This window comes from Gorilla gorilla, chromosome 2 (genome assembly GCF_029281585.2).
Source record: "Gorilla gorilla gorilla isolate KB3781 chromosome 2, NHGRI_mGorGor1-v2.1_pri, whole genome shotgun sequence".
Classification (NCBI taxonomy): Eukaryota; Metazoa; Chordata; class Mammalia; order Primates; family Hominidae; genus Gorilla; species Gorilla gorilla.
The window spans coordinates 33,732,828-33,749,213 of record NC_086017.1 but is presented as its reverse complement, the minus strand read 5'-3'; the positions used below and the strand labels follow the sequence as shown (position 1 = coordinate 33,749,213).

General features: G+C 41.4%; 2 protein-coding genes across 11 annotated transcripts in view; one reads left to right on the top strand and one right to left on the bottom strand.

Moving 5' to 3' along the window:
• Positions 1-511: 511 nt before the first annotated feature.
• On the bottom strand, positions 512-4,350 carry RPL15 (ribosomal protein L15). 2 transcript variants are annotated; one of them, XM_004033729.5, is made up of 4 exons: positions 4,191-4,350; positions 3,333-3,514; positions 2,790-2,926; positions 512-2,163 (listed from the first exon to the last, which is right to left on the bottom strand). In XM_004033729.5, the coding sequence occupies exons 2-4, from the start codon at positions 3,502-3,504 to the stop codon at positions 1,858-1,860; spliced, it is 615 nt and encodes a 204-aa protein (XP_004033777.1). In that variant the 5' UTR covers positions 3,505-3,514; positions 4,191-4,350; the 3' UTR covers positions 512-1,857. The 2 variants fall into 2 exon arrangements, with proteins under 2 accessions (XP_004033777.1, XP_004033783.1); XM_004033735.5 differs by having other exon boundaries at positions 4,069-4,237.
• The window catches only part of NKIRAS1 (NFKB inhibitor interacting Ras like 1), a 27,055-nt gene continuing 14,982 nt past the window's right edge, over positions 4,314-16,386 (top strand). The window contains exons 1-3 of one of the 9 annotated variants that reach the window (XM_055383336.2): positions 4,314-4,462; positions 9,898-10,019; positions 10,427-10,537. In XM_055383336.2, coding sequence (XP_055239311.1) covers positions 10,444-10,537 — 94 coding nt within the window. In that variant the 5' untranslated portion in view covers positions 4,314-4,462; positions 9,898-10,019; positions 10,427-10,443. Of the gene's footprint in view, positions 4,578-5,402; positions 6,382-7,181; positions 7,317-9,897; positions 10,020-10,426; positions 10,538-16,386 lie in introns of those variants that run through there. The other 8 variants (XM_055383337.2, XM_019023166.4, XM_055383333.2 and 5 more) reach the window with 8 other exon arrangements.

Here is a 16,386-nt window from a genome sequence, read left to right as displayed (position 1 = left end):
CACACATCAAGTGGGAAGATCATGAAAGCTATCATGAGGACTTGTGATTTTTTTGCACAGGAGTGCCATGATCAATTTAATAGGATCCCTTGGGCTACCGTGTGGAGATAAAACTGTCGGGTACCAAGGACGGGAACAAGGTTTTCTTGTAGAGAGACAATGCTGACCTTTGGCCCGAACCCTTTCTCTCCTTCCCAAATTAGCCATGTGTAAGGATTTTTTTTGTTTTTAGGTCTCACTATGCTGCCCAGGCTGGCCTCAACAAATCCTCCAGCTTGTCTCCCAAAGTGCCAGGATTACAGGCCTGAGCCACCACACCCAGCTGAAGAGTTTTAGATAAAAACCTAATTCATGCAATGATCAAAGAACTGAGAGAATAAGTACATTTTATGCTATCTCAAATTAGTTTATTTCTATAATCACATTTTGATGCCTTTTTGCTGGTTAGGGTATTTGGTTTGCTTTAAAGTACGTTAGCACTGTAAGATGACAAAAAATAACAGAAGGTCCATTTGTTTTAGTTTAATAGACATTTATTCCTTTAGTTGAACAACCTCTACACAATTAAAATGTATGACTTAAGATCTTTTCTTTTTTTTGTGAAGAAATTTAGGTCTCAAGAACTTTTATAAACTTGCTATGAGTACTTCCTGGAAATCAATTAACTGAGTCTTTTGAAACCCCTAGAGAAGATAGGAGAAAATTGGTTCAGAACTAGCATTTAAATTAAGTCAGCAAAGTCAGAATTTAAAATTGGGCAATTTCTTGTCTACATTTTCTTTACACTCAAATTCACCCTGGACAACAGTAGTCTAGTCTCCTGGATGACACGGTGCAAACAAAAATGCAATGTGGTGGTATACTCATAGTCAAAGTGGGTGCACAAGTGATGGTCCAACTTTGTGGAATGGTAAGGATTTTTAGGGTTGTTTGGCCAGAACAAGAGAAATAACTGCAGAAAACACATACGGTTGGAAACCATGCGCTTGTGACTTTTTCTGTAGCCTATGGGAGTGGACAGAGTGGGTAACCCAAGATGTTTTTAAGACTGACTGGACTAAGAATAACGTACTTACAGCCAACTACTTTCCCCCTAATGTGACTAAAGGGATTCATAATGATCACAATTAGCATCACGGTTAAGTATTTTAGGGTTGATGTCTAAGCTCACACTTGAAAGGTATTTATCTAATGGCCACTGGCTCACGAGCTTCCCACCCTAACATTCACTGCTAGCTTACCAATCTTAAGGCTAATAATTTTATCTCACATTCAACTTCAAAACACACCAGTGTTGACCATTACCACTAATCACTGAATGCCATGACGCCATGGCACTGAACCAGGAGCTTTCACCTTTTATGTGAATTAAAAATGGTACTGTGGAGGCTGAGGCAATTTTCTTCAGGCTAACCCAGATTTTCTAAAGCCCAACTTAAAAAGTCTACACCTGCCAAACTAAAAAAACACAGCCACTTGAAAATAAACCAGCAGAGCATTGCCATCACCCCAATAAAGCTGCAGGTTTCATCACATGCACCAGACAAATCTACAGGGCTAGTTTCAGTTCTCTTCTTTTAAAGAATTTATTAAGCCTATTATACCACACAGTATGTTTTATACACTGACATACAACTCCCTAATAAGATAAAGCAAAGACAAAAAAGTTTATCTTATTAGAAACAAGATACACCACCACTTATTGTCTTCAAACATTATTGCACTTTAACTTTCTTAATTTGACAAAGCATTCAAGAAACATCTGCAGACTAGTTTTAACAGACAAATAACACCTGTAAGCAGACATGACTGTCCTAAATTGTTTATTAAGTATGAATTTTACAAACTTTACTTATATTAGCGGTAACGGTGGAGCTGGAGAGTATTGCGCCTTCTCCAAGCTGCCCGGCGAGAGCCACCAATAGTGTGGTGGAACTTATGGCCCTTTCCAAGGCCACGGCTCTTTCGGCCTGCAGATGTCAGCCCACGCATCTCCCTGTGCTTGTGGACTGGTTTGGTGATCCACTGGGTGTCAGGATTTCTTCTGATAGCTTTATGGAATGGATCAATGAGAATAACCTCAAAAAATTTGTATGTGGAATCTTCACCAACCCAGTAAGAATTCAGGACTCTCAGAGCCCCACAGTGGCGTCCAGCTCGCTCCTAGAATAGGAAAAAAGGCCCAAGGTCAGTCTCCCACATTGCCTATAGCAGCAAGTCAGATAAGAATTTTAATTCTCAACTCTAGTTCACCACCAGACAAGAGTCTTTTACTACACAAGTTATTTACTAAGCATCTCTCCCTAGACTATCACAAGTGTAATGAGATAATGTAGACTTGCTAAAACAACACACATAGACGGAAACACATCATTCCCTCTTAATACTCCATTGCTGACTAGGGCATGAATATGTTAATATCTGGGTAACAAAATTTAGGGTTTGGGGACCTTATCTTTTTCCAATACAACTGAGAGCTCAGCAACGTTTAGCTTTAAAAATATTTAGTATGTATTTTAGGCTGTGCAGGCCACATTTGGTCTCTTCTGCATATTCTTGCCTCTTTAAAGCTTAGGTTCCACAAGTACTTCCAGTATATACACACGCATTTGTAGCAAAGACTTACAAGTCTTTCAAGCAATTACTCTTTACCAAGATTAGTAAAAATCACAAACCCTGTTTTATACACGAGACAGCTCACCTAAGTACAATCAGAAAAGTTGCTTAAATCTGTCTCTCCCACCATCCCCAGGCAGTATTCAATATAACTGCTACTCAAAACCATTTACCTCTGCAACGGACTGAAGGCTTCGAGCAAACTTTAGCTGGTTAACACCATGATGGACAGGCTTGCCATAAGTTGCACCCTTAGGAACTGGGCGTTTTCGGCCACCACGGCGAACACGAATCCTATATATAACGTAACCTACACACAAACACACACAAAATTAGTGGTTTTATAGGAAGCCGTAAGGCTTAAGACTCAATGGCTTGTCACTAATACTCCACCAAAAATACTTCAACAGTAAGTTAACGCTATCTAATGGAAAAAAATAAAACACGTCCCAGTCTTTTTCAATGTACCTTAGGCTACTCACACAGGGAGGCACAGTTTATTTTGCTTTAGTCTGAACTCATTCAGATTTGTAACCTTTGACACACTTGCCACTTTAGACAACAGTGCATACAGTAACTGACCAGTGTTGCTAGCTCTATTCTGCCAAAGCCCTATGCGAAGAAAGACACTGAGGCAGCAGTGTCTTCCTAACAGCTGGTTTCCAACTTTTCTCGAATATAATTTTATCCAAGCATCCACGCAGTCGATCACGTACCTTGCTTGGCCTTGTAGCCCAGTCGGCGCGCTTTATCAGGCCGGGTGGGGCGGGGAGCCCTGTGGAGAGCAGAGAGCTGGCGGTACTGCCAGCAGCGGACCCTCAGAAGAAAGCGCATGACATCAGACTGCTTCTTTCTCCATAGCTCCTGGATGTACTTGTATGCACCCATCTTGGCTTACCTGTGAAATCAAACTGTGTATTAAATATCATCCACTTTAAGTACAATAAGACGACTGTACCCGTCCATCTTAGTTCCCCAACAAGCACAAGGAAACCGCCGGGAATGAAAATGGCTCTGCACCAACTGCCGTGGACAGCTAGCCCAACCCCCACCACTGCGCCCACGGAGCCGCGTTCAGTCACTTCCGCAACCCCAGCACAGAGCGGTGCTCGGCACGTTTTGGTGGGGCGAATTAACAGAACCAGAACTGAGCACCAAGGGGGCGGGTGGCTGCGGCAGGCGGCGTCCCCCAGGAGGACCTGAAAGGAGATGCCGCTGACACCACAGGACAAGGTACTGCGGCGGCCACCGAGGATTAACTCTCGAGGAAAATGCATCTACCCCACCCAACCAGCAGCCTCACTTTAGGCTGCCTTGTCCCGGGCGCCCCATTCGTCAGCCCCACGCCTCCTCCAGGATCCGGGCCCAGCTCGAATTCGCGCCGCCATCACATCTTCGCTCAACCCGCCCCGGTGGCCGCCTCTCCACCCCTTTGCTGTCCCGCATCCTAACCAAACTCTGGCCGCACAGGAGGGAGACCTATCTCCGAGGATGCAGGGTCTCCGGGCCTGGATGGCTGAAGAGGAAGACGATCAAAGGTGGATGGAACAGCAAAGATCCTCAACGAAGCCTACCTGATGGCTGCCGCCAGACGGAAAGGAAAGAGCTGTACTCCCACAATGCCTTTTGGGCTCCTCCCCCACCTCAGCCACCCTCTTTCCGGTGGAAAGCTGCGGCCTCCCAGAGCGTCATGGGACATGTAGTTCCGGCATCGCGCCTGGTGGGCGGAGTTCTGCCGAGTGGGGCGCAGCGGCCCCTATTGTCCCGCCCCCTGCTCCGCAAGATTCGAGCCTGAGCGGCCTGGGCGTCTCGAGGGGTGAGAGAGTTGGCGGCGAGGTCTCGGCGGGTAAGCGAGCGTCGGCGACTGTCCGCGAGAGGAGGCAAGTTGGGGTCCAGGCTCCAAAGCCGGTGGCCACGTACCGCGGTGGAGCCGCTGTCTTTGAGGTCTGAGGAGTGAACAGGTTTGTTTCACGCACGGCGGGCTCTACCCCTGCGGAGTCTCTGCGTCTCCGCGCTGCGCTGTCCCTCTCTGGCCACCGCACGACGGGCGCAGAAATCTGGGCCCCAGAGCTGCGCTGAGAGATCCCCCGACGCTTCTCCAGCCCCCCAGGGAGGCCTTCGCGGAGTCGGGGCGTCGCGGGTCGGGGCGCTCGCTGTGTCCCTTCAGCTCCAGACTGCGTGAAGCTCCTCCAGCAGGCCCCAGCGCCCAGGGATTTTGTCCTAAAAAAGGGTCATGGGGTGGGTGGATTGCGGGCGGCTCGGCGCTTTTTCTGCATACGGATTTCGTCCCAAATTTGCTAACATGAGAACCACAGTTTTTCAGAAGAGCAGAATGTTTATTTGCCAAGACCTGTTTGGCAGGTGTGAATGTTTTAGAGAAGAAATGCCGAGAAAATGCTGGCATTTTGCGTTGCGGGTTTTTTTTTTTTTAATTGAGAAATAGGTTACTGGCTTACTTTGTTTCTCCAGAATATTTTCACTTGGCTTTAATTTAAGTCATGTGGCTTTAATTTCCTTCCAGATTATGCGTTCAGATGTGGCAAAGGCTTAAGAGAATCATTATCTCTTAATCGTAGCGGTTTTGATTATCTTTTTTCCCACATCGTATTTTTCTTTCTTTCTTTTTAAATCACAGCTTTACGTTTTTAAGAGTCTCTATCTGGTTCATTGATTGATTCAACAAATATTTATTAAGTGTCTAATATGTGCCAGGCATAGTTGCTGGGGATGCAGCAGGAAACAACGCAGAATTTTTGGCCTTCTTGGAAACGGGCAGTAAGGAGAAGTAAGCTGTGTTTTGGGTTTGGTGGTAAATGCTAAGGAAAAAAGATAAGGGAAGGGAAGTGATGAGGGAGTGTTAGCGGGTGAGGGTTGCAATTTGGAATGGAGTGTCCAGGTTAAGTCTTTGAGAGAAGGTAACATTTAAGAAAGGACTTCAAGGATAGGAGTCTGGGAGTAAGAGTAAGGGTCTGATTCAGGCAGAGAGAAAAGAGCCATGACTGGAGCATGCAAGATTAATAGAGGAACAGCAGGGAAGCAGTGTGGCTGAAATTCACAGTAGGGGAAAGTGGGAAATGACGTCGGAGAGGTGAAGGTTTTCACATGGACTTTGGATTTCATTGGCAGATTTTGAACAGAAGGATGACTTCATATGGCGTACATTTTAAAAAGACACTCGGATTGCTCCTTTTGAGGCTAAAAGGAGAGAAAAAATGGAAGCAGAGAGACTACTTAGGAAATTGTGTTAGTCTTCCATTGCTCCTGTAACAAATTTCAGCAACTTTGTTGGTTAATAATACAAATTTACCGTCTTTTAGTTTGTACATCAGACTAGGTCTGTAAATCTGTAAATATCACCAGGCTAAAACCAAAGTCAGTAGGGCTGTGTTCCTTCTGGAGGTACTAGGGGAGAGTACATTTATTTCCTTGGCTTTTCCACCTTATGAAGCCTGCCTGAATTCCTTGGCTCCTGACTGCTTCCTTCGTCTTCACAGCCAGCAAAGGAGCATCTTCCAATTACACCTTCTGTCCTCTCCAGCACTCATGTGTCTCTCTTATAAAGACACTTGTGATTACATTGGGCCCACCTAGATAATTCAGGATAATATCTTCATATGGAAGTTCTTAATTTAATCACCCCCGCAAAATTCTTGTATGAGTATGTAAAGTAACATATTCACAGGTTTGGGGGATTACGATGTCTTTGAGAGACCAGATGAGAGAACATGGTGCCTCACCCAGACCACTTAAGTAGTGATGAAAATGGTAAGTAGTGCAGCCCTGTATGTATTTCAAAGGTGAGGATGACTAAAAAGTTGGATGTGCTACTGTAGGTACGCTGCCTATGGGCGTAGTCCTGTTCCTAAAGGAGCAGTAAAAATAAAATTTAAAAAGTTGGATGAATCATTTGGAAAAACAATTCTAGTAGTGTGAATAATCACTGCTAATTTATCAATCACATTTGCAGTTTTGTTTCTCAATTTGTAGTTTCTCAGTTAACAGTTTTACAAGATTTGGATTTGTGTTTCCAATTGATTTTGAGATTCCTGAGGACAAGGGATATTTTCTGTTTTTGCCCCCTAGTTTGTCCCTGATGGCTGGCATGATGGTAGGCCCTCAGTAAATGTTTGGTAAACGAATAAAAGAATGGTAAGCTAGAATCTGCTTTAGTACATTTTATTTTGTGCAATACTGTGTGCAAAACCTGTTGAATATATTTTTATATATGTAAATATATTCATATATGGATAAGTGAAAGTATTCCACACTATACATAATGTTGACATAAGTAAATACACAGTGTAGGTGGTTTCCCCACATGACAGTATTTTTAGAGATTTATAACATCTCTCCTATGATGTTAACAGTGTTTTGGTATTGTTTTTCTGGTTGCATCAGAAAGTTGTGTTTTACTTATAAAAATAGAATGACCCACTTACATAGAAGAACAGAAGCACTAACAGTTTTGGGGAGCTGTTTCTGATGGCTCTTCAAAGAGAATGTTGACAAAGCATTTCACAGGAATGGACCAGGTCATATATTTATTCTCTGTTTTTTTTTTTTTAGCTTCAAGTTGGAGAGAGGAAGTTGTATTTATTCTCTAGCAATGTTATTGACTAGCCTGGAAAGTAAAGCAATAAGTATTTAAGACTGCCCTGAATCTTGCCTATTAAGCACGTTCTTTTAGTAATTTACATCAGGTGAGGTTTAATAGGTCACAGATTGAATTTTATTGCCCAGTTTCTTAGGGTAGGGATGTGACAAGTAGCTGTACTACTGCTTTTTGTGTTCACCTCAGTGTTGATGTATTCTCTGGATAAGCAACTTCTAATATCATGGCATCACAGTGTTGAAAGGAACCTAAAGGTGACCCATGTACTACAGAGCCTTTCAAATTCTTGAAACCTAGATTTAAGTAAGAGGCTTGGTTACCCCAGGATCGGTTCATGTGATTCAGTGCCCATTCAGGGTACTGCAGATGACCACCTTTGTATATTTCGCAGGAACAGGTGTACATTTATTGTGTTTGGGAATTATTAAATAATTATAAGTGCTTTAAGAACCAAACTTTTAGTAGTTTTTATTTGTAAATCTGAAAATATCTAAGCATGAGAACCACTTATTTGTAATGTGAGTTCCTGCCATAGCGATCATATATAGAAAATAAAGTATTTTTGTGTATGTGTTATTTATTCAAAATGTTAATTATTTTTTAAAGAATTCTTAACTTTGTAATTGATGGTAGCAAGGCACTCATCTGCTTTATGTAGTAGTATTGTTTCCTATTTGGAAGGCAACCAGGAACCTAGAATATTTCAGCCTGCTTTGATTAATCACACTTATCTTTTCATCTTTGTTTTCTTTTTGATAGTGTAAAATATTTAATGAGGTTTGTTCTGTCATCTCTTTGCTTTCCTTCCAAAAAATGCTTAAAATTCTTAGCTAGTGTTTTGAGCTACTTTTATTCAGTTACTTTTACTGTTTGCCCATGATGAAGACTTCTTTGGTAATATCAAAAGGAACTCCCCAATTTATTAATATATACACACAATACAAAACAATGTATAATTTTTAGCAAACGTTGTCTGTTAATCCTATTATCCCGATAATTATATTATCCTGATAATCATATTATCAGTGAGTGATCAAAGTACATTTGTAGTGTATTACTTTTTTTTTTTTTTTTTTTGAGACGGAGTCTTGCTCTGTCACCCAGGCTGGAGGCAGTGGCATGATCTCGGCTCACTGCAAGCCCCACCTAATTTTTTGTATTTTTAGTAGAGACGGTTTCATCGTGTTAGCCAGGATGGTCTCGATCTCCTGACCTCGTGATCCGCCCACCTCGGCCTCCCAAAGTGTTGGGATTACAGGCATGAGCCACCGCGCCTGACGTATGTGGCATATTTTCTCAATCCAGTCTATCATTGATGGACATTTGGGTTGGTTCCAAGTCTTTGCTATTGTGAATAGTGCCCCAATAAACATACGTGTGCATGTGTCCTTATAGCAGCGTGATTTATAATCCTTTGGGTATATACCCAGTATTGGGATTACTGGGTCAAATGGTATTTCTAGTTCTAGATCTTTGAGAAATCGCCACACTGTCTTCCACAATGGCTGAGCTAGTTTGCAGTCCCACCAACAGTGTAAAAGTGTTCCTATTTCACCACATCCTCTCCAGCACCTGTTGTTTCCTGACTTTTTAATGATAACCATTCTAATTGGCGTGAGATGGTATCTCATTGTGGTTTCGATTTGCATTTCTCTGATGGCCAGTGATGATGAGCATTTTTTCATGTGTCTTTTGGCTGCATAAATGTCTTCTTTTGAGAAGTGTCTGTTCATATCCTTTGCCCACTTTTTGATGGGGTTGTTTTTTTCTTATAAATTTGTTTAAGTTCTTTGTGGATTCTGGATATTAGCCCTTTGTCAGATGGGTAGATTGCAAAAATCTCTCATTCTGTAGGTTGCCTGTTGACTCTGATGGTAGTTTCTTTTGCTGTGCAGAAGCTCTTTAGTTTAATTAGATACCATTCGTCTATTTTGGCTTTTGTTGCCATTGCTTTTGGTGTTTTAGTCATGAAGTCCTGTGCATGGGCAATTTTTCTAGAGTTGTCTATTCTTCCTCAAAAAGAAATATGATTAAGAAAGCCCACGTGACAGCCAGGCGCAGTAGCTCACGCCTGTAATCGTAGCACTTTGGGAGGCCAAGGCAGGCGGATCACTTGAGGTCAGGAGTTTGAGACCATCCTGGCCAACATAGTGAAACCCCGTCTCTACTAAAAATACAAAAATTTCACCGGGCATGGTGGCAGGCACCTGTAATCCCAGCTACTTGGGAGATTGAGGCGGGAGAATCGCTTGCTCTTGGGAAGCAGAGGTTGCAGTGAACCGAAATCTCATCACTGCACTCCAGCCTGAGTGACAGAGCTAGACCCTGTCTCAAAAAAAAAAAAAAAAAAGCCCACGTGACTACCAAAATCCAGTTTCTTCCCTTCCCGAGAAAAGACTGACATAAACTTTCATGTTTCTTTGAAAAATCATGTCCATTTTCTAAAAATTTTATCCTCATGGCTCCTTAAATTTTTACTTAAATGTTTATTTTTCCAGGTAAATATTGATGAGTAGGCAGTCTCTTTCAAGGATTTAAGAGTCTGTTGGATTGCCATAGACTTAATCAGTATTGAAATATTCTTCATATAAAATGTATTTATTCTTTTTGAAAACAAAGATGTATTCATACCTATCCATGTGTTTTTTTGTTTGTTTGTTTGTTTTCAGACGGAGTCTAGCTCTTTCACCCAGGCTGGAGTGAAGTGGCGCAATCTCAGCTCAGTGCAACCTCCGCCCCCTGAGTTCAAGTGATTCTCCTGCCTCAGCCTCCCCAGTAGCTGGGATTACAGGTGAGTGCCGCCATGCCTGGCTAATTTTTGTATTTTTAGTAGAGATGGGGTTTCACCATGTTGACCAGGCTGGTGCCGAACTCTTGACCTCAGGTGATCTACCCGCCTTGGACTCCCAAAGTGGTAGGATTGCAGGCATGAGCCACTGTGCCTGGCCTGTATTCTTATATTTATCTACATTGTCTCTGTGAGATATATAAGAAACTGATGATGCTTATTGCTCTAAGGGAGGAAATGGGAGACTGGGGAATGGGGTTTGGAAGGCTATACCTTATTCTGTATCTCCTTTTCTGTATTTGAAAATTTCCCCTGTGCATGTGTTACATATTAAATTGAAATACTGAAAGAAAAAGAAATGGTTAATTTCAACACTATACAATTTAAAAGACCTGTTATTCTCTCCACAGTGATATCCTGAGAGAAGATGGGAAAGGGCTGCAAGGTTGTGGTTTGTGGATTGTTATCTGTGGGGAAAACTGCAATTTTGGAGCAGCTCCTTTATGGAAATCATACTATTGGTAAGATTTTCTCTAGTTTGTCTCTAGGTTCTGGGAGCTATTAGGGGTCTTTTGTTGGTCATGCTAAACTAAAGGTGGTTGATGGTACATAAAGGGGGGGTATAATCCAGAGGGACCAAAAGAGATTAAGAGGTAAGAAAAGAGGACGGAAAAAAGTCTTAGTGTTATTGAAATTCAAGAGTGCCTGCTGTAAGTTATCACAGGTAAGGAAAGAAATGGCCAATATAGATAGATCAATATGGATACATATTCCTTTGTATATATGTGGTTTTCTGTGTGTTTACATAATGAATGGTGTAAATTCATTACATTACGAATCATAGAATCACTGATTTAAGAAAACATAACTTTCCAGTGGGCACGGTGGCTCAGGCCTGTAATTCCAGCACTTTGGGAGGCCGAGGCAGGCGGATCACCTGATGTCAGGAGTTCAAGACCAGCCTGGCCAACATGGTGAAACCCGTCTCTACTAAAAATACAACATTAGCCAGGCATAGTAGCAGGTGGCTGTAATCCTGCTACTTGAGGGGCTGAGGCAGGAGAATCTCTTGAACCTGGGAGGCCGAGGTTGCAGTGAGCCAAGATGGTGTTACTACACTCCAGCCTGGGCTACAGAGCGAGACTCTGTCTCAAAAAAAAAAAAAAAAAAAAAAAAAAGGCCAAGCGCCGTGGCTCACACCTGTAATCCAAACGCTTTGGGAGGCCGAGGCAGGCAGATCATGAGGTCAAGAGATCAAGACCATCCTGGACAACATGGTGAAACCCCGTCTCTACTAAAAATACAAAAATTAGATGGGTGTGGCGGTGCACGCCTGTAGTCCCAGCTACTCAGGAGGTTGAGGTAGGAGAATCGCTTGAATGTGAGAGGCAGAGGTTGCAGTGAGCCGAGATTGCACCACTGCACTCCAGCCTGGCGACAGAGTGAGACTCCATCTCAAAAAACAAAAAAAACAAAAAAAACAAAAACAACTTTGCAGAGCTGCTGTATATAGATTTTTAAAAATGGAAGAAACAGTCGTTTGGTGAGTATGACTTAATTTTGTGAATTGGGCTACCTCATTCATTTATTCATTCACTGAGTCAAATAATTATTTATTAATATTTGGTATATGATACGTGTAATCAGGCCTTGGGTTACAGAGGTGAAGATAGCATCTCTGGAGGTCATGGCTTAGTAAGGAAGATAGATATCACAGGTTAGAATGAAATGACGTTTGTGTTAGATAAGTAAACAGAGATCATCAAAGCATTTTTTTCTGGCAAGTAACTTAAAGCACATTTCTGTTTTTCTGAGATGGAGTTTCACCCTGTCTCCCAGGCTTGAGTGCAGTGGTGCAATCTCGGCTCACTGCAACTTCCGCCTCCCAGGTTCAGCCAATTCTCCTGTCTCAACCTCCTGAGTAACTGGGACTACGGGCGCGTGCCACCACGTCTGGCTAATTTTTGTATTTTTATTTTAGTAGAGACGGGGTTTCACCATGTTGGCCAGGCTGGTCTCGAACTCCTGACCTCAAGTGATCCGCCCGCCTCAGCCTCCCAAAGTGCTGGGATTACAGGCGTGAGCCACTGCGCCTGGCCCACATTTCTGTTTTTCATTAACCATTTCTGTGTGCTCTGCTTCTCTTCTAGCTTTCTAAAATAATGTTTAACAATTGTGGTTAAATTCATATTTAGTGTTTATTATAATACCTATGTCAGTAGTTCTCAAATTTTTTGGTTTCAGAATCCTTTTGCCCTGTGAAAACTTACTGAGGACCCCAAACAACTTTTGTTTATGTGGGTTGTATCTTCCAACATTTACTGTATTAGAAATTAAAACCGTGGCCAGGTGTGATGGCTCACAGCTTGGTAATCTCAGCACTTTGGGAGGCCAAGGCGGGAAGATCAGCTGGGCTCAGGAGTTTGAGACTAGCCTGAGACCTCATCTCCACTAAAAACAAAACAAAATGAAAAAAAGAAAAAAAAAAAAAGAAAGAAATTATCCAGGTGGGCATGGTGGCATGCGCCTGTGGTTCCAGTTACTTGAGATGCTGGGGTGGGAGAATCACATGGGAAGTTGAGGCTGCAGTGAGCCATGATCACACCACTGCGTTCCAGCTTAGGAGACCCTGTCTCAAAAAAGAAAAAAAGAAAAGGAAAATGGAGACATTTGTAAACTACTTATTTTTTCTAAATGACACTAATAAACTTATTATATCCTAAAATAACTTTATGAAAAAAATTATATTTTCAAAATAGTGAGAAAGGTGGCATTGATTTACTTTTTAGAAAATCTTTTCTGATGTCCAGCTTAATAGAAGGCAATTATCATATCTATTAACACTTGCATTTGTAATCTGTTGTGATGAGGTGTTTTAGTTGAAATATATGAAGAAAATCCAGCCGCACACAGATATGTAGTTGGAAAAGGTAGGAGGAATACTTTAATAGCCTTTTCAGGTAATTATGGGTATTTTTCTTTGGTATTTCACTAAAACTCAACAAGTGATGGTTACTTAAAGGTTATTGCAGTGTAGAATCTGAAATCATATTCGTGAACTTTTTTACTCTGCTAAATTAAAATCTCATTGATTGATCCTGCATTTTAAATGGATCTTTTTACCCAAGCAGAGTTTTTTAGCATCGTGAATTGGTCATTTTGGAAATTTTGGTTCGCTGAGATAAGGAAGTCTTCCATATCACTTTTGTTAATATCTGATGAAATACCAATTTCATCAGTATTGGGAATCTATCAAGTTCATGATGATGGATACAATTCTGATTTTTGCCTGAAAGCTCAAATTTTATTGACAACAAATACTGTTACCATAGTTACTTTCCTTGAAATGATAGGCTTCCTTTATTAATTTTTGAGAAGATGTTTGTCAAATATTGTAAATACATAGTTTTTCTGTCATTTCTTCTTTTTAAAAATGATGGCTAGTTCAGCTTGCAATTTAAAACACACAAGAGATTTTTCTCAAGACAGTTACCATAATTGCATGCAGAAATGCTTTATGTATAGTTTCCATTTAATTCCATAGAATATTGAAAAGATATATACTCAAGGCTTGAGATTTAATAAAATTAGTCATTTTTATTGCTTCATTAAGGACATTCTTAAGTAAAACTGGCTTTTTAATTTTTTAACTGCAAGCACAGGATGGTGAAGAGAGGATCTAATGGCAACTATACATTTAGTGCCACTGACTCGATTTGCACTAAGGTACCGGCAGTTTTACCCACCATTGCTTTTGCAACATCAGTACAAATATCAACACAGTGGAAAATGCAAATGGCTTTAGTAGTATTATGAATATAGTTTTGCCCATGTGGGTCCCCTGAAAGGAGACCTCATGAGATCTGCAGACCACAGTTGGAGAGCTGCTGGCATATATAAATACAGTACAATTGACCCTTCAACAGTGCAGGGGTTGGGGTGCCAACACCGCCCCCCCCCATCAGTTGACAACCAAATTTTTGACTCCCCAGAAACTTAACTACTCATAGCTTACTGTTGACCAGAAGCCTTAAACCTGATAACATAAACAGTTAATTGCTATGTCTTATATGTTGTGTGTATTATATACTGTACTCTTACAATAAAGTAAGCTAGAGATAAGAAAATGTTATTAAAATCATAAGGAAGAAGCCAGGTGTGGTGGCTCACGCCTGTAATCCCAGCACTTTGGGAGGCCGAGGCAGGCGGATCACTTGAAGTCAGGAGTTCAAGACCAGCATGGCCAACATGGCGAAACCCCATCTCTACTAAAAATATAAAAATTAGCTGGGCATGGTGGCACGTGCCTGTAATCTCAGCTATCTGGGAGGCTGAGTCATGAGAATCTCTTGAACCCGGGAGGCAGAGTTTATCGTGAGCTGAGATCACGCCACTGCACTCCAGCCTGGGCAACAGAGCGAGACTGTATCAAAACAAAACAAAACAAAAAAAACCTGCTTTAAAAAATAAAGGTTATTTTAAAATGTATAAGAGGTTACCATTATTTAAATTTGAAAAGAAGAATGTAAGTGAAAAATAGCCACTGCAAAGGATATAAGACACTCTCTTTGATGATAATGCCTATAAAATAAAATCTATGTCTCCCAGGCTGGAGTATAGTGATGCAATCTCACCTTACTGCAGCCTCCACCTCCTGGGTTCAAGTGATTCTCCATCTCAAAAAAAACAAAAAATCATAAGGAAGAAAAAATATATTTACTATTTATTAACTGGAAGTGGTTCATCGTAAAGGTCTTCATCCTCATTGTTTTTATGTGGAGTAGACTGAGGAGAAGGAGGAGAGGGATTGGTCTTGCTGTGTCAGGTGGCAGAGGAGAAAGAAAATCTACATGTAAGACATACGAAGTTCAAATCTGTGTTGTTTAAGGGTCAGTGGTATTCTCAGCAGAGCAGTATAGTATACTGTGATTCTTTTTTTTGTTTTGTTTTCATGGAAGCCAACATTTATTTGTCATTTCTTTAGTTTTGTTTATACCTTTTGCTAGTTCTTTCCACATAGTCCAGATGTTTCTCAGTTCTGCATGAGGTCAGCTCCATCAGATAATCTATATTTTTTCTTGGCTGTGTCCTTTCAGGAGCTCTGTGTTCTCTTATCTACTGTGCCACCATCATCATGGAACTTCCCCTTTGTTTCTCCCTTTGGTTTTTTTTTTTTTTTTTTTTTTTTTTTTGAGACGGAGTCTCGCTCTGTCACCCAGTGTGGAGTGCAGTGGCACGATCTCGGCTCACTGCAACCTCCACCTCCTAGGTTCAAGTGATTCTCCTGCTTCAGCCTCCCAAGTAGCTGGGATTACGGGCATGTGCCACCATGCCCAGCTAATTTTTGTATTTTTAGTAGAGACAGGGTTTCACCATGTTGCTCCGGCTGGTCTTGAACTCCTGGCCTCAAGCAATCTGCCTGCCTCAGCCTCCCAAAATGTTGGGATTATAGGAGTGAGCCACTGCACCCGGCCTCTCCCCGGTTTTGATTTCCTGTTTCCTAGATCTCTTGTCATCTTCTTTTGGCTTATACCTTTTTTTTTTTTTTTTTTGGAGCACATTTTCCAGTACTTTTCTGGGGTTGAAAAGGTTGTACAGTAGAACAGAACATCCAGTGATGATGGCCTTCAACATGCCCTCTACCTGGCACATAGTCATGACCCTGGGGCTTCCGAATTGAGATATTTACTAATTGTGCTTGTGATTTCCTTTACTTCATATCTGTGTTAGGTTCTGTTTCTTCCTGTTTCTATGATTACATATTAGTTTTTATGGAGGGTCTCCTCAAATAGTTTTCTGAGAAAATATACGTGATACATTTTCTGAGGCTTTGCATGTTTGAAACTGTCTTTATTTTACACTAACATTTGAATTGTAATTTTGATGGGTATAGAACTCTAGGTCAAAAATAATATACTTTCGGAATTTTGAAAGCATTGCATATATGGTTTAATCAATAATTATAAGACAAACCTTCACATAATCTCCACATGGATCAAAAAGTACAACATTGAGGACAGGCCAGTGGCTCCCTGTGTTCCTCTGTCCAGTTGCAACTCATTCCTTCCCTTGACTTTCGGTTAATCATTCTTTTTATTTTTAATTGCCACATATGTGTGTCACTAAATGGTCTAGTTTATTTTTTGCCCTATGGATTTTCTATGAATTAAATTAATCCATGTCTGGCTTCTTTTACTCAACATTATATTTGTAAGACACATCAGGCCAGGCATGGTGGCTCACCACTGGAATCCCAGCACTTTGGGAGGCCGAGGTGGGAAGATCACTTGAGCCCCAGAGTTTGAGATAAGCCTGGGCAACATCGGGAGACCCCATCTCTATTTAGAAAAAAAAATAAAAGATTCATCCA